We start from the raw sequence: 23,419 nt of genomic DNA on the forward strand, positions 1-23,419 counted from the left end.
TTTGTCTGAACTTTCATATCCAAATGAGTTTTAGTGGAGATAGAGCTACAACTGTCAGCAACACCAAAACATTTTATTGGTCACTACTACACCATCCCACAGACACATCTGACATATGTCACAGTTACCTTTTCCATGTTTTGCAGATCACTAACTATGGATATACAGTATATTAAGGAGTAGAAAATCACCTCTCTAGTTTCCATATTGCTTTGGAAAACAGTATGGAAATGTGTTATATCACCGGTGTAGAACAACCCCCCCTAGTGCATTAAGATAATACAGGAAAGTTAAGTATTCCTCTTTAGGGATAGAAGCAGTGCAGCTGGGCTGTTAAGCTGTTTCCCATTTCCTATACATCCTATCACTCCTCCATTCAAATTCAGAGTTTTCAAGACAAGTTTGCATTTGTTCAAGCAGTCAAAGAAGTAATGGTACAATTAGAGTAGAAATAGGCCTACTATATTTGTCCCTCTTAATCTGCATGAGACAGCAATATTAAATTTCCCTTTAGCACATTGGCAATATCCCACTTTATCTTTCTTGCTTTGTTAGAGGAAAGGTTGCTGGCTGGGGGGTGGGGGTGGGGGGGTGTTGGCATGGGTTGTGCTGTCAGCTGCCTGGTGTTAGGGACCCCATCGGGCTACTATTGAAGAGTTTCTGCATTGCTGTCATTCCTGCTGGGGGTAGCTGATAGCGCCACTGAAAGGTAAGACAGTAGCTCTCGGTGCTTTCCGCAGACTGGCCCACTACATTTACAGTAGGTTTCATTAGCTGGCTATCATGTTGATGTTGACAATACCATGGGGCTTTGATGTTACTTTTTTGCCATCTATGGATTGTGCTTTTTCACTACAGCTCTGAGCAGTAATTGCACGACTGGCAAGGTAAGAGAAATGGAAAAGGTGTCCTCTTGTTTATTTCAACTAACACGAGACAGCTGAAGAAATTATTAGAAAGCTTGTGCTCCACATCATATTCGGCTGAGCCAGCCTTAAGTGGAGCCTGTTGACTGTAAATCAATGACGATGTTGCAACTTTCTTTGTGTGGCGGTGATAATGTGATAATGTACTCTACTAATATAAAAATCTATTCTGTGATTCCTGTGACACAGTTACAGTTTGTCATTATTCACACCCTCCATTTGCAGATGGCAGGAGGAATCTTCACCCATTTGGACAACCTGTGCAGTGTGGATTGCACTAATGTCCACCCCCTGGTGTGTCACCTGTGCCATGAGCAGTACCAGCACCCATGTCTCTTGGACTGCTACCACATCTTCTGTGCCCGCTGCCTACGCGGCCGGACCAACGATAGCCGCCTCAGCTGCCCCCTCTGTGGGTAAGGGAGAGTACTGAAAGGTCGATCAGCAAAAAATGTAGGCTGCTTTTGAATGTTGTCTGTATGAAATTCTGACTATCTCATAGATGTTTGAGTAGTGAGAGCAGTGAACAAGTCTGTGCTTTGTAGAGAATCTAAACACAACACACAGTTTATATTCATCATCTTGTCTATGAAGGTACCAACATACTCAAATTACCTGCATAACAGACTGATACTCTGCTCTGGAACTCTTTGGCTGCCCAGTGTTTACATCTTAGGAAAGATGCTGTCTCATGCATGCACAATAAGGAAAAAAAATCATTTCAAAATACAAAGGTCTAAATAAAGTTTCTCAGCCTGACAAACAGAAGTCAGGAAAGTAGCATGCAATAAGTACCAGCCTCAGGGAATGGACATAGAGAAAAATGTTTTGGTGTCTTCATAGGACTAGATGTTAGAAGCCAAATATCACCCTGTTATGATACTTAGCCATCAGTCCCCACACAGCATTTTGTTAGTCTTCAGCATTTTGGTGGGCCATAAGCCAAACAAACATAATTAGACATCAGTCATTTGAAATTCAAACAAGTAAATAACAGCTTCTCACGTCTTAGATCATCACAAAACCTGGTAATATGCCTTGTAATAAGCAAGTGATCTCAAAATCGCTGCTCAGATATGATTAAGCTGCATTAAATACAACATTAAAATATGATATCACACCCTGGAACCCCTTGGAGGGGCAAAACTTTTTTTGTGGAGAGCCACATTTTCCCCACAGGCCCTAGTTTGGGCAGCTCTGCTCTACGGGATTCGTTCCACATAACTTGATTAGTAGATTGGATTGGTTTATGCAGGAGATTTGGGGAGAATCCCATTGGTTTCAGAGAGCATCACTCTCTGTTTGGGTTCGGGGGTGCTTAGTGACCCACTGCTGGCCCGGTCTGGGCGGGGCAAGCCTGAGTGGCTGGAGCAGCTGCAGGGTCATCCCAGTCTCTGATTTAGCCTTTGGCCAAACACTCAGCGTGGCCAGCGAGCTCCGCTAAGGCCACCATGCAGTCACACAGCAAACAAAGCACACTGGCATTTGGCACTGATGCCCGCAGCTTAGGGCAATCAAAAGCAGTCACATGCTTCCTATCCGTTTCATCCCCTATTAAGGCATGAGTCATAGCTTACATAGTCACCTAAAGGTCTGTAGTATTAGCTTTCCCTGATCAAAGAGCATGGAGACATATGGAATGGGACTTCTCCTGCAAGGTGATTGTACTGTAAATAAGCATAATCTCCGCTTGATTCTTTTCCATTGCTTCAGATGCAACTCGACCCAGGTTTTTTCATTCAATATGTCTGTGGATGAAGACATGAGGGATTGAAGTGGTAATGATGTGTTGTCGTCACTGCATTGTTGATTATAACTAACGGGTCATATTATGTACCTTAGATGTGATTTAAAATTGAGAAGTGCTCTGACTAAAAGACGAACGATGAGAAGCTCCTGATCTAACCCTATAGCTATATTCGTCTCTTTTGTTTTACTGTATATCAAGTAACCTGGATCTCTGTGGGTTTTGGTTTGCATTCAAACTGACCAACATCTTTGCTACAAACAACTTTGTGAAACACTAACACACTAGAATTAAATATTGTGAATTAAAGATAATAAAATTACCTAGAAATACTATGGCCTGAACTTCCACAACTTTCCAAGTTTGCCACCCGCCAGATATTGTGTTGAAATGCCGGAAGATAGATCATAAGTGCACTAGTTGACAGTAAAAAGTTGAAGTAATGGTAGCAGTTATTATTAGCATCACAAAATATGTAAAAATAAAAAGGCACAAACCCAGACAATTATGTGTTTTCTGTGGAAACAACCCAGTGGGCACAGCGCCCCTCGGCAGGCCCTCCTGCCTCTGCTCCGCTGTCTGGGCACGGACTACAGCGGCACGCTGTGAGCTACTATTTCCATCAGCAGTGGCCTGCTACCAGCTGCTCACTCAAGAACCATGTAATCTAGGAATTCACTACTCTGCTATTAGTAGAACACAATAGACCCCAGTTGCTATGAAAACTAGATAAACATGGGTGAGAGAGAGGGGGAGGAACATTTGTATCATTGCCACTGAATTACAGTGAGGCAAAGAGCACAATATTTAAATAAGAGTATTCAACAAGAAAACAACAAAAAACACCCACAACTAGTTGCACTTCAGTGTGACACAATGACCGACTCCAATCTAGAATCTTCATGCAATCTGAGAAAGCACAGCCTCGCCATTTTCACTAAAGGACAAAAGATTACTGTGCAAAGGTTCTTCGAAATCAAGGCTGGGACAACTTTTGTTGGATCTACTTTTCATTTGACTGTGCTGAGATGATCCCGCAGCATCTGTCCAGTAAATTCAGTAAAAAGCATGACTATTCATAACCAGGATTATACAAGCACTCTGTACGTCGGTAAGCGTTCATAATAAACTATAAACAGAAGAAGTCAGAAGACTTATATTATGCACACTAGTATAGAAAATTTGCATTTGTATCTTCAGTAACTTTAACTTTGGCTACAGCATGACAGGCTACATGCCATCCTCAAATATCTGCCAAAATCAAGAGTGGAGCTATGCTATAAAAGTAAATCACACATTACATGTTTAGATGTCATGCTTCCAGTCATGTAAAATAAGAAGACTGATTTGACATTCTGTATATATTTGTCTCTTTAATGCGAAAGAATGGAGCGCCATCTTCTGGAATGTTATAAGAATGCAATAAACATTGTGGTCAAGGATTCATCTACAGTAAACGCATTTGTGTGTCAACTGTACCTGTATTATATGTTATTTAAAGCCAACACTAGCCGCTGAGTTATTTATCATTTTTTATTCTTAGTTTATTGCCATTTAACATTTAAACAACTTAGAATGTCTGTCATTGATCAGTATAGTATATCCGACACCCATTTACCAAGTTAAGTGCTCAACTCAAAATGCAAAAATAGGAAAATAGCAGAACATGTGGTACATGAAACTTAAACAGCAGAGCCTCAGATCTAGGGCTGCAACTAACAATTATTTTCATTGATCATTTTCTCAATTAATCGATTAGTTGTTTGGTCTATAAAATGTCAGAAAATGGTGAAAATGTCGATCAGTGTTTCCCAAAGCTCAGGATGACGTCCTCAAATGTCTCAAATGTCCTCAAATGGTTTTGTCCACAACACAAAGATATTCAGTTTACTGTAATAGAGGAGTAAAGAAACCAGAAAATATTCATATTTAAGAAGCTGGAATCAGAGAATTTTGACTTATTTTTCTTAAAAAATGACTCAAACCGATTAATCGGTTATCAAAATAGTTGGCGATTAATTTAATAGTTGACAACTAATCGATTAATCAATTAATCGTTGCAGCTCTACTCAGATCTAAGTCAGTCCTTTCAGGTTCACTCCTGATATCCCTCTGTCTTCATGTCGTTCAGACCGAGGTCTTCGTTCTGCTCAAACGTGCGGGTGTACTTCTCGGTGGTCAGCTCCGGGTCTGGGTCTGGGGCGTACACGTTCTGCAGGTAGCTGTTCCCCGCCGGGTCATCCAGAACAATGTGGACGTCCATTTCTCCAGCGGAGATCTTGTCGATCTTCTCCCCGAAGAGCTTCAGCTTCTCCACCCGGTCTGTGGAGCTGCTGTCGCCGCAAAGGAAGGGGTTTTTGGAGACGATCAGGTCTTTGATGTCTTTCAGCAGGCCCTCCAGGGTGGTGAACTTTCCGCCCAGAGCCGCCATGCCCAGCTCAAACTCCAGCTCGGGTATGATGATGGAGCACGTCTCTGACTTGAGCAGGTCTCTGGTCATGTCTGAGGCGTCGGTGACATGCAGGGTGATCTTGGTGCCCAGGTCCTCCGTGGCTCCACCCGATTTCACCTCGTTGGTCCGGTGTCCGCACTCATCACAGTTTGTGGCCATGATGATGACTTCCTTGAAGTGAGGGATCTGGACAAGCTTCATGTTGGTGGAGGCTGGCGCGTTGCATTCTGGGCAGCTGGTATTGAACACCAGAACCTCATTTCTCATGGTTTCCAGGTCGTTGCCGGGCTTCTCCTCCTCCTCCACATCATCGTCAGACTTTATCCCCAGCTGAGCGTCCTGCTGGGCCGTCCGCTTGAACCGGGACACGGTCAGAGCCTCGTCTTTCTGAGGGGCGACTGGGTTTTCCACAAAACTGTTCCCAGATGGATCCTCAATCACCAGGGTGAATTCCTCCTCTACGTCTTTCAGCCTTTTCAGCTTCTCGATGAACTCCTCTATCTTCTCGGCCACCTCCGGGGCCGCCTCCCTCCTCGCGGGCTGGTCCTGCTCCAACCCGGCAACCGCCCGGTCCAACAGACCCTCGACGGTCGATAAAGAGCCTTTCTGTGTGAATGCGGGGATTTCAAAGTCCAGTTCGGGGATTCTGGTGGTCGCGCTGTCCGATTTCACGACTTCTCGATCCAGATCCTGTTTCGACTGTACTTTGAGGGTGTAGCAGATGCCCTGGTCCTGTATCCTGCCGGCGGACTGGATTTCGGTGTTCGTCCAGCTGCAGTGGGTACAGCTGAACGAACTGATGATGATTTCTTTGAAAAACGGTATTTTGGTGAGAAGCAGGCGTGTGCTACCGTTCTCGTAGCAATTCATACACAGGCTCTCTATTTCGGTCGGCTGCGTGTCTTCTTCGTCGGCGCTGATATCCTTGAACATACTCCCGCCGCGCACATTTTCCTGGGAAATAACGGACATTATTCCTCGTTAAAGATGTTTACCTCGATGGGAAACCCGTTTGAAAGCACTGCCGTGTCTCTCCCGGTGCCGTGTTTGCTGGAACTTTCTGGCTAATAGACCTTCCTGTCCGCCTAGTGCACACGTTGGTTGACAGTCACTTCCTGGTTACTCTTCTTCCGTGCCGGCGGACTCCTCGGATCGCTACCGCCCCTAAAGGTTCGTTGCAGTACTGCCTGTGCCTCCAGCGTTCCTATTATATTTCACCGCAAATAGACCGACCCCATGCAGTGATAGCAGCATCGCTCAAAAATCAACAAAGGAAGAAGTAATCATCTTTCTTCTTCTTTTGTTCTTTTCATCCAATCAAATGTATTTTATTTATTCTATTGATTCCTCACAAATCCACACTTTTAGAATGAGCAAACATGCAGTATCTTTGAAACAGATTGTTGTCAGCATCATACATTTGAAGCTAAAGGTCATGATTTTTTTTTTTTTTTTAACAAATCACTCAGTGTCTGTCTGTATTTGTGTCTGTGCCACAGTTACCCATCCGTGGTAAAAGGGACTAATGCCCTCCCGCCGGAGGACCGTCTGCTGAAGTTCCTGGTGGACAACAATGCGGACGCTGAGGAGACAGTCCAATGTGCCAACTGTGACCAGCAAAGCAATAAAAAGGTACCAGGTGACAGACAGACTCACATGAATCAGCGTTTATTAACATTATGGTTACACACTGACATGAAAATATCATTCATTTAAGTGCAAATATATTATATTAAAGCCAGAGGTGGAAAGTAACTAAGTACATTTACTCGAATACTGTACTTAAGTACAATTTTGAGGTACTTGTACTTTACTTGAGTATTACCATTTTATGCTACTTTATACTTCTACTCCACTACATTTCAGAGGGAAATATTGTACTTTTTACTCCACTACCTTTCAGATTATTAAAACAAAATATAATCAACTAATAAATTGTGATTATATTATATATAGTTATATATTATATTATTATAGATTACTGTAAGCTACCCAGCAGTATATAAAGTAGTGGAAATCAGCCCCACCTTTTCCAGCTGCAACATTAAAGTGATGCTTACACATTAATGCATCAGTAATTATAATTCAATAATATAATATATACTGTATTATTCTGAAATGAGCCATTCTGCATAATGAATACTTTTACTTTTGTTGCTTTAAGTACATTTTGATGCTAATACTATTGTACTTTTACTTAAGTAACATTTTAAATGCAGGACTTTTACTTGTAACAGAGTATTTTTATACTGTGGTATTTCTACTTTTACTTAAGTAAAAGATCTGAGTACTTCTTCTACCACTGATTAAAACTACACTTTGCATGCTGTCGGCTCCAAATGGTATAGAGGTAATTATTTGAAAACTTTGAACTTAAGTTCCCAGAAATATAAAATGACACTAAATTGCACACAGCACGCTCATGTTTACCAACCCAAGGAAACCAAAGGCACAAGAGAGGCAAAAGATCTAACGTTCATGTAGTAAAGTATATAAAACGGGGCAGAAGTTTATATAGAAACTTTTTATATAGAGCACAATTGGACACATGGACAAAACAAGACAAGTACAAAGAAACATAAAAGATTAAAAGGAATTAAAAGATCAGTTTGTATTTCACTCCTTAGTTTTGATTCGTCACCTGTGGGTGGAGAAGTGTACATACCCAACACCAGAATTTCAGTTGCACAAACAGAGCGAATCTACTGTGTCTCAATTAGTGGGGATGGGATGCTTTTCTCTATTGCAGCCTCATTTTGTGATTTAGGCTGATAAGACGGGTGCATTTTTACGTAATAATCTTGCCTAGTGCAGCTTTAAACAAACAAAAAACGAATGTAAACTGTTAATATGAGCTTCTCTCTCACTGTCACTGTTTGTTTGTTTGTTTGTTTTGTTTTGTACAGGACACAGGGGTGATGTATTACTGTAACACTTGCAGCCAGCCGCTGTGTGGAGCCTGCAGGGAGTCAACACACAAGGCCAGAATGTTTTCCCACCATGAGATTGTGTCTCTGGCCAAACGCACCAAAGCCAGACACAGAAAGTGCTGTGAGTGCCACCTGTACTTCACTAACACCACAGGGATTACAGGCCGACAAGGTTTTATTACACCAGCACTGAATCATCTAATTACTCTTGAGGAGTGTTGTGAGTGCCACCTGTGCTGTGCTGGAACCACAGGGGCTACATGTTAAAGTCACAATGAAATGAAAAATGACTTTTTCGCCTTGTTAGCAAATTTTCCATGTCATAATATACACCTATTTAACAATAAATGTCAGAAAAAATAGTTTTTTTGTGTGTATTCTTATATCAAAATACCACTACTTTCTGGAAAACAGTGTATCTTTACTGATTACCTCATGGTGTAGGCGTAAATTAAAATTCAAACCAACAATATCATCACATAGTCTGTTTTTGAACGCCCACACCCCTCCACCCCTCCCGTCAAATAGAATTGCTTTCTCTCCCTGACTGATATCCCATTGGTTTACACTTTTGAATGATCCCTCCTTGCGTTATGTACCGCCCCATCATCTTGTTTCAACAGGAAATGTGTCAAAATACAGAAGCAAGATGCTTTCAAAATGCTATCAATCATTGTGACTTTAACTAGACTTTATCACAGTCTGAATTACGGAAGCATCTACTCACTGTATCATCGGTTAAGGCCTCCTCACTGCCCAGCAAACAAGCCCATGTTGGTGAAAATTGAGCCTACTGTGGGATGCCCAGAGCGGGCCCTTTACTATTTGAATGAGGGGAAGGAAAGGGCCCACTGTGGTCCCAAACTCTGCCCACACCATGGTGGGAAATTTATAGTATGTCAGACTATAGGGCTTGAAGTCAACACCAACTACGAACCAAATGGTAGTAAACTTTGTCTGGGGCCAGTAAGTCTGTTAATTCTCACCAGCCAATTTGGCAGAGAGCCAACCTGTGTTTGTATTCTGAAGTCTGTTAAAAGTCTGTTTGCCACGAAAGATGCTGACTGGAGTCAAGGGAAAATGAATACTTCAATAGAAGAAGCTAGAGGAAGCTCTTTTTTTGTTTGCTAAATTTAAAAGCCCTTTATTTTTGTACTTGTGCTCTTTTATTACTTTTAAAAAACACTTTGGTTGCTCAGAAATTGCATTTGCTGATGAGATTCTGAATCTAAAAGCCACTGTGCTTTCACATCGTGTGTTTGACGGTAGAAGGTGCTGTGAAAATATATATTTTTTTGTTTGTCTCCACAGCTCTCCACGAGGAGCCATACATCCTGTTCTCAACGGAGAAGAAGTCCATGCTTTGCATCAAATGCTTCAGAGACATGCAAGTGTGAGCGAATCCTCCACAGAAATATTTTGATAGTGACCTGATGGCAAAGTTAAATCTAAATCAGTGCTGAATTAAATTGAAGTGACAAAAATTCAATGCAGAAACAGTCTGGAAGGTCACATATTTTTATATATGATATGATATGATATGATATGATATGATATGATATGATATGATATGATGTGATATATGTGTTGTTTATTTACCACAGAGAGAGTCGGACACACTGCATTGATATTGAAACAGCTTACGTGCAAGGATGTGAGATGTTGGACCAGGCAGTTCTGGTGAGAGAATCATGTGTGTTGTTCACATAAAAAATTGCAACATTTCAAGGCTAAAAAACAAATCTAGGCAGTCACTAGTGGCTGCTGTGAGACTGTGAGTCATTAGCCAAACATGCGGTGCAGGGCTGTTCAAAATGTATTTAGCTCATTACTAAGCATCTTGAATATAAAACTAAAGACACTATTTTTTTTTTTTAACTCATTACATTCCTAAATATCCAATGTCAAGTGGAATTATTTTTTGTTCACAGTCCACTGCTCATGTTATTTTTGGTCCTTGGCTCACCATGCCATAAAGAAGTTTGGGCATCCCTGCTCTAGAGCGTCTGATTATTTATGTTTTGGAGCCTGACATGTGAGTGACAGCACAGAAGCCTACAGTAGCCTTCCTCTGACAGTGAGCCTCCTTTCCTCTGCAGGCAGTGAAGGAGCTGCAGACTTCGACTCGAGAGGCCATCGTTCTGCTGAGGGCGATGATAGGAGAAGTGTGTCTGAATGTGGAGGAGGAGGAGAGTGCCATCTGCACCCTTTTCAACAGCTTGCAGGTGAATTATATTGGGCTATATGATGATCCCCGGGTGACAGTTTCTTTCCTGAACCATTGATGTTAGTTTTTTGTTTAACTACCATCATCATATCATAATCGCTAAAGTCACCACAAATGTTAAACAGCCGTAGTCAGAGCTATTGTCAAGTAGCATTTGCAAATAATTCTTAAGACTGATTCTGACCTCTTTGGTGTAACAGATGGGTGGGATTTACCACACCCGGACCATTCAGATAGTGTCAGTTAAATTGTTATTTACAGAAAACTTTACTAAATCAACTTTCAAATACTTTTCCTACGGTTGTTTGAGTATTCTGACAGTCGCCCCATTCATCTGGTCCTCCAAGCAGGTTAAAACAAGTAAAGAATTATTAGCTAATACTCTCTGACTCAGGTCTGGAGGTAGCATGTTGTTGTAAGTCGTTGTCCCCTCCAGTCCTGACTGTGCTTCATGCCATTAGCGTTGCTTCACCACTGGATGTCTCTGTTAACCTTATTGTGAGAAAACAGCCAGCGTGCTTTCTGTGCATAATGAACAATCCACCTCAGAGGGCAAACGTCACGCTGTGGAATTTGTACCTATTTTTTTTCCCACAATTTTGAAAATTCATTGGAAATTAGAAAGCTCAAGGCCATTTTCACAGCAGTGTAAAGAATGAAAGGGACTGTTTCTCTGTTCTCATCTGACAGGAGAAGCTAGCTGAGAGGAAGAAGATTCTGCTGAAAGCAGCTCAGAGGTAAAATGAAATATATAGAGATTTATAGTTCTTATATGAAAATACTCCTTTGTTGCCACAAAGCCAATGTTGCAATGTTTCCCAAATCGGATGCTATTATCCTGCTGTCACTGTGTCTTTTGATGTGTCTTTCCATTGTATTGTGCTGCACTGTGCTTCAAGGTGATGAATAGCGCCCCGTTTGCTCTGGAATAATCTCTTCCCTCACCATACACATTTTCTGAGGTGATTTTCATTTTGCTCCAACATGAAAGAAGAGGTGATACACTATTAAGCATGACTGACAAAGCAACAGACTGAGTAGAATCCACTTCAATACTTCTACTGTTCCATGCCCGTGGCTGCAGCTTATGGCTGGATCGAATCAATGAAAATATGTGGCCAACCGAAAAGTATTGATATATCTACTTTCTGAAGTCCGAGATAAACAACAGGAACTGTTCCAGTAGAACTTGGGGGCAGCAGTCTGCAGCACTCCTCCACTTATAACTAAAAACAGTGCACCTTAGCACATTTGTATAGACTGAGCAACTTGTCCCTCTTGGGCAAGCTTTTGCTGCAGTGTAGTGGTGGTCAGTGCAGCATGCTTTTTTGAGATGTGTTGTTTAAAAAAACAACAACATGTTAGTGGGCCAAACATTCATCCTCTACTGGTAGATTCACATCCAAACCATGTGAATGAGACCAAAACTTCTAATTTGTATTTTCAGAGGCCTGTCATGACATTAGTTTCTACATAACTGCTTGGCAGTAATCAGACTGCGATGAGAATGAATAACTTTATAATGCTAACAGGTATAATGAGGAGATATCAGCTTCCCTAGCCAGTTAGCATCAACCCACAAGCATCCAGACAGCGTGTGTGTATCTATAGCTTCAACACCAAACTTCTTCTACATCAATAAACTAATTAAACGGCCCAATTTCCTACAAGTTCCCCATAGGGATCATTAAAGTTTAATTTCATCTAATCTAAGGTTTTCTGCTAATTAGTCTCTAAGACAAAACTATTACACATCAGTTGAATTTTTATCTGAAGACAGATTATCTCTGTTTCTATCCTGTTATCCTCAATAATCTTCTGTAATCTCATTTGCAAACAGCAATATTTCAAGATAAAGAAACCTGAATGAGATCTATAACGGCTGAGCAGGAACCATTTTGGTGTTCTTCTTGTTTTTAGTGTGTGTCTCAACTCTGTGTACCTGTGTTTGTGTGTGTGTGATAGAATGAGAGCGATTGTGAGTGTGTGTGTGCGTGTGTGTGTGTGTGTGTGAGAAAGAGAGAGCGAGAGAGAGAGAGAGAGAGAGAGAGAGAGAGTGAGTGTATCGAGTTGCACTCTGTAGGGATCTTTAATGAGATTTTTTTGTGCCCAGCATTATCCATCTCTCTCTCTCTCCATCTCTCTCTCTCTCTCGCTCTCACTCTCTCTCTCTGTGTCTCTCTCTTTCTCCATTGCCTGGAAGCGGCCCAGTGGCTTGGTTCCCGGAAGAGTGTTAAAGGCTATTTATGTCAGGCTTTGTGTGTCCGGCCCTGTGTCTGTGTCTGTGTGTTTGTTACGGGAGAAGACAGATAGATTAGGTTCTGGATATATGGAGTGTGTGTGTGTGTGTGTATTTGTGATTGTGTCTCCTGAGCCGAATCCTCTGTGTATCTCTGCAGGCATTGATGTGTAGGTATAAAGTTACGTGTGTGAGTGTGTGTGTGTGTGTGTGTGTGTGCTTGCAGTCAACACGAGGAGAAGGAGAAGGCACTAAAGGAGCAGCTCTCACACCTTGCTGCCCTCCTACCAACCCTCCAGGTAGAGTATAATAAAGACTTCAGAGTTAATAACAATAATAACACTACTTATTTTATTATTTTTTTTGTTGTTGTTGCTCTTTGTGTTCTTTTTCTACTTACTGTGAACAACTCAAATGTCTAATCCCTAAATGGGGACAATAAAGTTGCTATTCTATTCTATTCTATTCTATTCTATTCTATTCTATTCTATTCTATTCTATTCTATTCTATTCTATGGCTCTACTACTGCTACTACTACTACTACTACTACTACTACTGCTACTGTTACTACTAATAATAATAACAATAACAACTATAATCATAATAATCATATGAATCATAACAATTATAATAATCATAATAATCAATGGCTAAATACTAAACCCACAAACACAGTTCATGTCATAAACTATCATGATGCCAGCACCCCACACATTACATTTCTACACTTTTGCTCAGTCAGGCTATTGAGGATGACAGGATGATGGAAACTAAGTGTGTAATTACTGCAGGGGGGAATTGACTTCATTGATTGCAGTCTGCCAATTCCCCCATTTCCCTGCAGCTAGCTTGACATCTGACCTTTTCTCATGTCCTAAGGTTCACCTTGTCACCTGCTCCGCCTTCCTCAGCTCAGCCAACAAGTTTGAGTTTTTGGACATGGGCTACGTGAGTATACGCTCTGTTTCGGAGAAGGAAAAAAACTACACTTTTCATTATCAGTATTGACATTAGTGATTCCAAAGCAGCCGTGTCTATATCAGAAAGAACTTGGTTTATTCTGTGGAAGTTTTCTTGGCAGGAATGAAGTTACTAGCTGGAGTTGTGCTTAGAATGGAGGCTGTCCATAATGCCTCAGTAAAGTGAAACGGGTCTCTCAGTCACACCCGGATACTCTTGCTTACACAGCAACTCATGGAGAGGCTGAAGAGGATTGTAAAGCTCCCTCATCGACTGAGACCAGTGCAGAGCAGCAAAGTGAGTATGAACAGTCCTCATGCAGGACTGGGAAGGCTGTGTTCAAAATGTAATCCGAGATAGATTACTGATTACCTGCTTCACTTGTTCGCAATGCAGTTTCACCTGTTTTCACCTGCTTAAAGTGGTAATGTGCAAGATTCTTGTTTTTTTATTTTTTTTATTTAGGTAGCATCTTTAGTGGTAAGCGCCCATTGCTGTGGTGTTTCTGTACTGGACTTCCCAGAGATCACCTGTCAATCAAACAGTGTGTCAGTCAAACAGTGTGTCCAGTACTGTACCGTCTTTTTTTCTTGGATTTTCTGTGGATGAACTTTGAGTTTCTGTAGGTGGCGCTCTTTTCTTTGTCTGTTCAGCCATGGTGGCTATCACTGCTCATGCTAACTACCCAGTTCTTCTTCCATTCATTCCAAGCAAACTGCTGTTGCAACTTCCGGTAACATAAAAGGTATAAAAGGGCATAAAAGGGCAAATTTAGCAGAAAAAGCTTTCATGAATTGGGTATAGGTTGAGCTACTATATCAGTTGGTGATAGAGAGTAGCAAAACAGAAATTTATTTATGTGAAGGGTTAGTATTAGGGTCACAGTTTATTACTTTAAATCAAGTAGCAATATCTTGAAATAAGAGGGATCACTCCACTAATATTTAGATAATGTCAATTGATTGGAGTAAATGCTTGAAATGGGTTGGTTTGCATTGGAAACAAGTGAAATTATCACACCCCATTAGCAGATTTTCTTTCCACTTAAAAAGATATTATACTCAATACTAGACTAAATGACTTGGTCTCTGTCTGCCATTAGATCAACACAGACTACCGAAGTGAGTTTGCCCGCTGTCTGGAACCCTTACTGCTGCTGGGACAGCGCTGCCCTCCTTCTGTCAGCGGGTCCACTGGCGTTACAGCTCGGTAAGATCATGCACCTCAACAACAGTGATCCTAGCAAAAAATATAATCTGTGTATAATCAAAGAAAAAAAATCCCTTCTTACCTCTGGTTTTAGCTTACAAGCTGTTTTTGCTATTTGAATATCGTGACTGTATTTTTGGATTCTTCCAAGTAAGCAAACAGTCTGGACAGAAAATTTCACACTTTCAAACGATCCAAAATGAAAATCCTCAAATGGTTTGAGTGTACAGATGGTAGACAGTGATGACTGCAAGGAAAGGAAAGGAGGCACCGTGGTGAGTCAGTCCCACTATGTCAGTTATTCTGTTCTGTAAGCTCTGTACACTCAATATTTATGTAACTCACCTTGTTGCATTGGGGGCTGGGAAGGAGGCAGCCTTCCTGTTTTAGAAAGCTCCAGTTTTGCCCCGGCCTTGCCAGGCACACAACAGACAACACTGGACAGATAGATGAATGAATGAACAGATGGACAGATGGGTGGATGATGGCGTGGTGTAACACAGCCAAGTCACAGATGTTTTCTGCTTTGACATTCTGCTATACCTAAAAGTTATGTGTTTAACTGAATTCACCTGCCATCTACCTGACAACTAACAGCAAAGAAATCAGGGAATATTGTGAGAATAAGTTTACTTCTCCCTTGAGAAGGCTCAAAGGACAACTGGTGATATGACAATATAGCTAGTCATAGATGTTAAAGTAATTAACTTTCTGTGCTATAGATTCCTCTGAGAATCATATTGAATCATCATTAGATGCAAGCTGTATTTCTGCTAGACAGAATGGAGGTTTGGTCCTTGTTTTCTATCCTTCCCATTCCTCTCCCATGTGGACACAAGTGACACACACACTCCCTGACCGATTTTCCACATCAATCTCTCCCAACTGTTCACAGGTCCGTAAGCCCACCCCCTAATGCCAGCATACTGACAGCTCTGCTTTCCAACTTGTCTAGCGCCCCGCCAATGCAAGATGCGAAGTGGGCAGGGATTGGTGGCCGGCTGGCTGGCACTATTTTTATCATAATTTCACAGAACTCTCCAGGATTCATCTGGAGGTTGGCACGCATGAGTGGTCGGGCCATTTTGTTCCAGGCCACTGATGTCACTGCTTTAGCACTGGCAAAGTCTTTAATTGGCGTCGCTGGTGGTGGGACAGAGTCTGGATGCTCAGAGGATGAAATGTGTATGGTGGTGTGAGACAGAGATGCACATTTTAGTTAGATAGTTCTGCTGTTGCATCAGGCAGGAAACCAGGATTAAGAGCCTACTAGCACCCAGGTAAAGACTTTTCTCATTTTTTTTGTCATTCCAGCTTTATTTGCGTGTATACAGTGGAGAGAGAGAGAGAGAGAGAGAGTCACAGAGAGAGAGAGAGAGAACATGCTGCAACGCATCATTCAAACATCATGAGTGCATGACGTGTACCTTAACCTGCAGCGCCACCAGGACGTCCCAAAGAGTGAATCTTTTCTAACCGTGTGCCTTTCTACATCCTTTACCTTGTCTACTTTTAGGGTATGGGTGGTGTAGAAAATGAAATCTAGTTAATGCTGACTGTAGTGGATGCTCCAGTGAAGTTATTGTGTGAACTGAATTGCTTCAGTGGGGGCAGTAGGATCAGTGGCAGACTGCCAGCCTGGGTGTATATATACCAACTTTTGTGAATTTCTACTGATGCCGTTGACACAGTGAGATGACAGTGGTTACACTTGGTGTTTGCTCCTCTCGTTTTTCTGGTGCGTTGTATACTTTAGTCCACAGAAGGAAGAGGAAATCAGCTTTTCCCTACAGTAAGCTAGTTCAGAATAGAATTGCGCCCACATTGTGTAGCCTATCCAGTATGGCTGAATGTGGTGTTGTGTCTGATAATGCATCCTCAAATGCACCCTGGAAGCTCCCATCTCCAATATACTGACAACCCTCCTCTTCATCTATAGTCACCCGCCAATGCAAGATGCAAACTGGGCAGGGATTGGTGTTCAGCCAGCTGGCTCGTCCTATTTTTATCATACTTTCACAGAATTGGCCACACAGGAGTGAAGTGGCACAGGCATTCTGTTCTGTGCCCCTGATGTCACTACTTTAGCGCTGACATAGTCTTTAATTGGCTGTGTTGGGACACAGCCTGGATGCTCAGAGGACAAAATGTGTATGGCAAGGTGAGAGGGACACACTTACACCTTAGCATTGCAGAACTGCTCCGGGAAAGTTATGCTGCGCTAGGCATGAAACCAGGAATAAGGGCCTACCTGAACCCAGGTAAAGATGTGTGTTTTATCTAGTTGTGTGGCTACATACTTTACTTTCAAACTCTTGAAAGAGATGGTGTAGAGATGGCATGTCCGTGGCCTTGGCCCTGGGGCAAAAAATGAATAGAGTATTATATTTCAGTGTTTGTGAAAGTTTGAACTAGATAGAGTTGTGCTGCTTTAGGTCAGATAGTTGAAAATCACAGCGCCACGTCTCCTTACTGTGTTTACTCTGATTCACTCCAGATAGATACCAAGAACTGTGATTCAATAGTACTTTCTTGGATTGCAGTCATTGTCAGAACAAGTTTTTCCACAATAAATGCTTTGTGTGGTCAGCTGTAAACATGGACATCCAAAGAATGGCCTTGTCAGAATATCCTGTGCTGAGTTTCAGCTTTGTCCAACCTTCAACTATATGAATTAGTCTTGCAACTGAAACTTAAACTCGGAGGAGTATTTGTAAATAAAGTGTAAGAAACTCAGAGTCAATGAAAAAGAATTTAAAAGAAAAATATCACTTTTTGTCTTTATACTAACCTTTTCCCAGCAAAAGGAATGAGTAATGCACTTCTGTCATTAACTACTACGTTGAGGTGTGTTTGAGCAAAGCACTCAGGGGCCAACAGTAGAAGTGGTTGGACTGGGAAATTCGACTCGGTTGTTCACATACTGTATATCACATTATATATAAGAAATGTAAGAAGTAGGGGTTTAGGGAATAGGTCTGTTTCAGTGGTACATAAAAGAAAGTAGTATATAAAACATAAAACTAGGACATAAACAAATAAAAATTGAAATTTAGGAAATCGGTCTCTCATCTATATACTATGCACATGATTCTCTGTTGGAACCTGACTGAATGCACTGATAGGAAGCTATGGAAGTTAATAATGGGGGGAAAAAAAGAAAAGACATACATAACATACACAGATCTAGAGAATATTGCACTGGGTTCTGAGTGTTTTGAACAGCGCAAGGAAAAAAATAAAAAATAAAAGCTGTACACATGAGATGGAATGGTGTAAACAGAGTATAAATAGGTACAATATCTATCTATACAGCCAGAACAGAGTTGAGTATAGAAGTGGATAACAGCAGTCGAGTGCTATAGCAGTAGAGTCCATTGTGGTGCGCTAGAGGAGTGTGGAGAGCAGTTCAGTTATAAAACCTGATTGAGACGGGTGTCCATTAGGTTGTGACACCTTGGTGCACTAAGGGCTGACAGAGAATGATGTTATCAGCAGAGGTGGGGACTCGAGTCACATGACTTGGACTCGTGTCAGACTCACTCGAGGCACCATTTTAACTGCTTCAGACTTGATTTGATGCATGAAGAGAATACCTGAGACTTGACTTGTCTTGGGTTCTGATGACTTGGGACTTGACTTTTACTTGTACTTTGATGACTTGAAAAGGTTTCTAAAGTCTTGTCTTTGTTTAACGACTTAGATTGAAAGTCACGAGATTTGTTCCACCAGACGACTGAATTTAAATTCTGTTTTCTGAATTTGTATGGAATGACTGAAAGTTTTTATCCTATTAAACCCATATTGCATTGAAAAGTCCTAGATATTTAGCTTTCTTTAAGATATCAAATTGATACTGGACTGATTTGTTCTGACTTGACTTGGTGTTCTACATTTAGACTTGAGACTTGACATTATTGACATGAACTTGACATGGACTTGACTTGGTAATCTACATTTAGACTTGGTTCTTGACTTGAGACTTGTGCCTCAAGACTTGAGACTGACTTTGGACTCGAGCAAAGTTGACTTGGTCACACCTCTGGTTATCTGGATGATACAAGCCCAGATGTTACGAGACAAGAAAGGAGGTCCTGATGTTTTGTGTTCCTAACCTCAGGCTCCAGTCGCCTCTCTCCATGTCTTGCCGCTCCCCGTCTCTCAGTGAAATGCCGCTGGGCTCGGTGCTGGGGCGACGGCCCACCTCCCACCGCTACATCTGCACCAAGGTCCTGCTGGCCGAGGGGGGGGAAACACCCTTCGCAGAGCACTGCCGCAACTACGAGAACAGCTACAGGGTGAGTTCTGTGTGTGTGTGTGTGTGTGTGTGTGTGTGACCAACAATGCAGTACATTTAAATTTTTTCAGAATAAGCTTAAATTTGATCAACAAAATTACAAGCAGCAAATAGTAAGTGCAAAGGAGTGCAAAGATCAGGGCCATAGATCAGAGCCTTATATTCCTGTGACCATAGAACGGTTATGTAAGAGCAAAGTTCTTGGAAAATTAATAAAATAAGGGTTACGGATAAAAATAGTTGTTGTTATTTTATGTTTTATTTGAGGGCAATTAGAGTAAATAGAAGAGAGGGGATGTGATTCAGTGGGGAAAGGTGACCAGAAGTGTGAGACTTCTATGATAGAAGATGGGGAGCCATCTCTGAGTGTGAAAGGTATCCAGTGAAGACAAAGATGCAAAGGCAACAACAAGAAATCCTCTGGGAACTCATCCTCATCCTGTGCAGGGGGCAAAAGAGTTTTCCATTCCCGGATCCAACTCAGCTGCCATCTGCACACCCATCAAACCTCTGCTGTGATGTTGAAAGGTGTCTCAGCTGTCATGTGATCTTTTGTGTGTGTGTGTGTGTGTCTCCAGACCCTCCAGACTGAGATTCAGAATCTGAAGGACCAGGTGCAGGAGCTGCACCGCGACCTGACCAAGCACCACTCCATCATCAACACAGATACCATGGGCGAGATCCTGGACCGATCGCTGCACATCGACAGCCAGATCGCTGCCCAGCACTCCACTGTCGAGACGATGAGGGTGATGTTCGAAGAGGTGCGCCCTATTAAGATTAAAGGGATACCTTGACATTTTGAATTTTAACATGTATATTTCTTTGCCAGGCACTTGTGACATTATAGGAAAAAATGTTTCTATATCTGTCCTCCAGATACCTTCAAGAACGGCTTGCTAGAATTGTTTGCATTCATAAATGAAACCAATCAATACCCCAAGCTGCAAACTAACAAGCTAGTTTTCACCCACTAGCAAACGTAACGCTGTTGTCGTTTTGGTGTTTTGGTGATTTTTTTTTTTTAACTTCAATTGAAGGATTACATGCTCCTCTATGGGTTGAGAATATTCATCAAGCTAAAAAAAAAACAAGGCTGTTTTTCTTAGTTCCTGAAAAGCTGACATTTTGGAAATTCAAATTTTTCACCTGACTGTGACGACAAGTATCCTGGGGAAGAAAAATAGCAAACAAAATATCAGAATGTCAAGGTATCCCATGAATCGACTGAATGCATTTAATGTATCATTTTACCTCATGAGAATAAGCTTAACACGTCTTCCTTCCTAGATCTGGGACGAGACGTTTCAGAGGGTCACTAATGAACAGGAGATCTATGAAGGTGGGTCTTTAACAATGACCCCAAAAAAAATCATGATTATTGTTTCTAATTCAACAGCAAAACATTTATCTCCTTTAATCTGATGTTGAACTTTGGTAGTACTTTGGGTTGTGTAACTTTCTGGCCATGATATATCCCCAAAATCTGTGATTCTCTGTTATCTGTTGCTCCGGTGCTCCGTGAGAAAAGATTGTAGAATTGTGTTTTTTTTCTCTCTCCATTCACTGCCATTGTATTGCAAAACAGGAAGAATAATTTTGGTGTTACACTTGTTCAAATTGAAAGGTTTAATAAACAAAGAAAGCCATTCACTTAGAAACAATTCAGCAGAATGACTAGTTTTTTTTATATGTTGTCAGAATCTTCCTTCCTTTATATGCTAGAAGTGTGATTTTCAGACCTGGCCCTCCATACAATGGCAGTGAATGGAGAGAGAAAAAAACACAATTCTCCAGTTGTCTCTGCCAGAGCAACAGATAACAGATACAAGTTGATTTTCGGGTTATATCATGGCTAGGAAGCTACACAACCCAAGGTACTACCGAAGGTCAACATCACTTTAAGTTTCTTATTTTTATGTCCTGGCTTTTTGTCTCATTCTCTTCATCCACTTATTTCCAGCCCAGCTTCATGACCTGCTGCAGCTGAAGCAGGAGAACTCGTACCTCACCACCATCGCCAGGCAGATCAGCCCCTACATCCTGTCCATCGCCAAGGTCAAAGAGCGGCTCGAGCCCAGGTGTTGTATTCCCACAATAAAGTCCTGTCCTCCATCTGCTGCCATACTGGTTGACTGATGACAAGGATTTGTGGGAAGTGGAAGCGCTTGTTGCCTGCAATGTAGCTTTGATATAGATTACCACTTCAAGAAGTGCGGGGTTTTTTGTACTGTATGGGGATGAATAAAATGTCCATTAAACGGGTTGTATTCTCTCTGAGACAAGAAAACGACAGCAACGACAGAACACATTGTTCGTCTTGAACATACTGTAGTTCAATAAGAACATAGTAAGAGTATATAATAAGAGTATAGTTTTATCGTTAAGTTATAGCCTGCTGCCAAATTGATTATTTTAATTATTTTATTTAATTTTTTGCAAATGCTTAGCATCACCAAACATAGTCAATGAAGCGTTTCTTGTTTTTATCAAACCTGCCTTGCTTTCTCTCTCAAGATGGCATCCAACTAAAGTGGAGTTTTAAACTGACTGATTTTTTTACACCAGTGACAACCAAACATGATTATTAACATATTTGAAAATGTTTTTTTCTAGGTTTCAGGAGCCTAAAGAGCACCATGACGACCGCACAGAAACAATGCTGAAAATCTATGAGGATAGCACAATGACTAAAGAAAATCAAGAAAGGTATTGACACATACTGTACGTCACAGTAATGTTTCTATATTAATTAATACACAAAACATTACATGGAACAATTGACTGTGTGCTGTAGAAGTTCCACCCTATCAAGGTAGTGTATACTCAAAGTGCAAATGAAATATCTGCCATTTGAAGAAACTAAATGACACCTTCTATCACAAAATAATAACTGACCTAAAAGTCCAGCTCATTATGGAATATTACTGAAATTATTCCCTATAGTAACATTTTTGAGAGTAGAATAATTTGTACTTTTAAATGATTAAATATGTAACAGATAATTACTTTTTAAAATGTATGTGTTGGAGTGAAACCCTTGACTTATTTCCCTTGACAGTGATGACCAGACGAGCGCCACGGACCAAGACAAGGACAAGAAAACCCGCCCGCTGATCCTGGAGTCGGAGGAGAGCTCCACCAAGACCAGTGACTACCTCTGGCCAGGCAGGCAGAGGGGCCTCACAGAGACAGCCAGCCACAACGAGACGCCTTCATAAACAATGTCGTTTGATTTCTCTCCCACACATCCTCCCTCCTCCTCTTCCTCCTCCTCCTTCCTCGCGGTGCCTAAATACAACTGTAACAAGCCTCGGATGGCACGCGGCTTCCTCGGCTGCTCAGATAACTGTACGCGCTCACAACATTTCCTCGGCGGTGGGGGAGCTGTCAGCGGCTCCAAGGTGAGCCTTTAGCCAAACAAGCCTCCATGGACTCTGCTGCTGCTGGCACTAACTGGACTCACACTGAGGTCAAGAGACTTGCTGCTGTTTAAAGCCCGAGACGGACAGCTTCCTCGCCCCAAACATCGTGCAGAATTCCTTTGGCATTACCTAGAACATTATTGCCGTCCTGCTGCTTTAATGAAACAGCAGGAGTGGATAATATTATTCTTCCCTGGGATGCTTTTCATTGTTCTGCCAGTGCTTTTGTTTTGAAAATGATACAGTATGCTGAGAGTTTGAATTGTCACTCACTGTTTTTTTTTTCTTTGTAGTGCTTCTGGAATTGCTTTTGTAATATCTCTAGTCTTCGCATAAAACATTTTGGGCTGGCTGGAGCTGATGATGGATGACTTCCCAGGTCCAATCCCCACAAGATCGTTGAAGCAGTGTGATAGCACAAATGGAACACAACAAGCGCAATGATGTGCGTGTCGTTCTGGGTGTCAGTCTGGGTCACATGATGATGCGTGTATCTTCATGCGTATCACCCTAAGCATCAATCTTTTCCAAAATGAGGCAATCATTTCCAGAGTGGTGTCTGTGCCGTTTTTTTCCCCCACAATTTCGACGTCCACTTATATACGTGTGTGAGTGTAACTGGCCTTTCCTTAACCTCGATCTCCTGCTTTTTCTTCATATTCTGAGCTCATCCTCAATATCCCACCCTATCAAAACACGGTGTACTGTAGGAAATATATATTCCTCCTAGTTTTCCTTCTCCCCACCTATAGCACAACAGTGTCAGCAGCATGCTCTAGGGTGTTTGCCTGTAGGAAATCAGCAGGTAACTCTCCTCCACTCCCACTTCCTCTCTGCTTGTTTTTTTCCCCTCCCTCTTTTCACGTCTTCATTAATCTTGTGTGTACTTTTGGTACCAGTAGAATTAATTTGCTACCACCTTCATTTGGAATTCAATAAAGATTTGAACTGAACCCATGTTACAACTGACTGGAAATGGAGAGTAGCAACGTTTCCCCTACAAATA

The 23,419-nt window shown here is 41.6% G+C and overlaps 2 protein-coding genes across 3 annotated transcripts; one reads left to right on the forward strand and one right to left on the reverse strand.

Moving 5' to 3' along the window:
* The first annotated feature begins 1,151 nt into the window (after window positions 1-1,151).
* rnf207b (ring finger protein 207b) lies at window positions 1,152-22,209 on the forward strand. The gene is made up of 17 exons (XM_071523953.1): window positions 1,152-1,342; window positions 6,625-6,757; window positions 8,032-8,176; window positions 9,367-9,448; window positions 9,660-9,735; window positions 10,155-10,280; window positions 10,973-11,019; window positions 12,748-12,820; window positions 13,402-13,470; window positions 13,711-13,779; window positions 14,585-14,691; window positions 18,812-18,989; window positions 19,567-19,752; window positions 20,279-20,330; window positions 20,952-21,069; window positions 21,605-21,697; window positions 22,050-22,209. Exons 1-17 carry the CDS (start codon window positions 1,152-1,154, stop codon window positions 22,207-22,209), a joined length of 1,905 nt encoding a protein of 634 aa, XP_071380054.1.
* zpr1 (ZPR1 zinc finger) lies at window positions 4,034-6,222 on the reverse strand. 2 transcript variants are annotated; one of them, XM_071523939.1, is made up of 2 exons: window positions 5,977-6,222; window positions 4,034-5,829 (listed from the first exon to the last, which is right to left on the reverse strand). In XM_071523939.1, the coding sequence occupies exons 1-2, from the start codon at window positions 6,095-6,097 to the stop codon at window positions 4,769-4,771; spliced, it is 1,182 nt and encodes a 393-aa protein (XP_071380040.1). In that variant the 5' UTR covers window positions 6,098-6,222; the 3' UTR covers window positions 4,034-4,768. The 2 variants fall into 2 exon arrangements, with proteins under 2 accessions (XP_071380040.1, XP_071380039.1); XM_071523938.1 differs by having other exon boundaries at window positions 4,034-6,222.
* Window positions 22,210-23,419: the final 1,210 nt, after the last annotated feature.

Source organism: Centroberyx affinis, unplaced genomic scaffold (assembly GCF_046629955.1).
Source record: "Centroberyx affinis isolate AG114_WGS23_722 - 3 ecotype Tasmania unplaced genomic scaffold, CSIRO-AGI_Caff_v1 ptg001130l_1, whole genome shotgun sequence".
Classification (NCBI taxonomy): Eukaryota; Metazoa; Chordata; class Actinopteri; order Beryciformes; family Berycidae; genus Centroberyx; species Centroberyx affinis.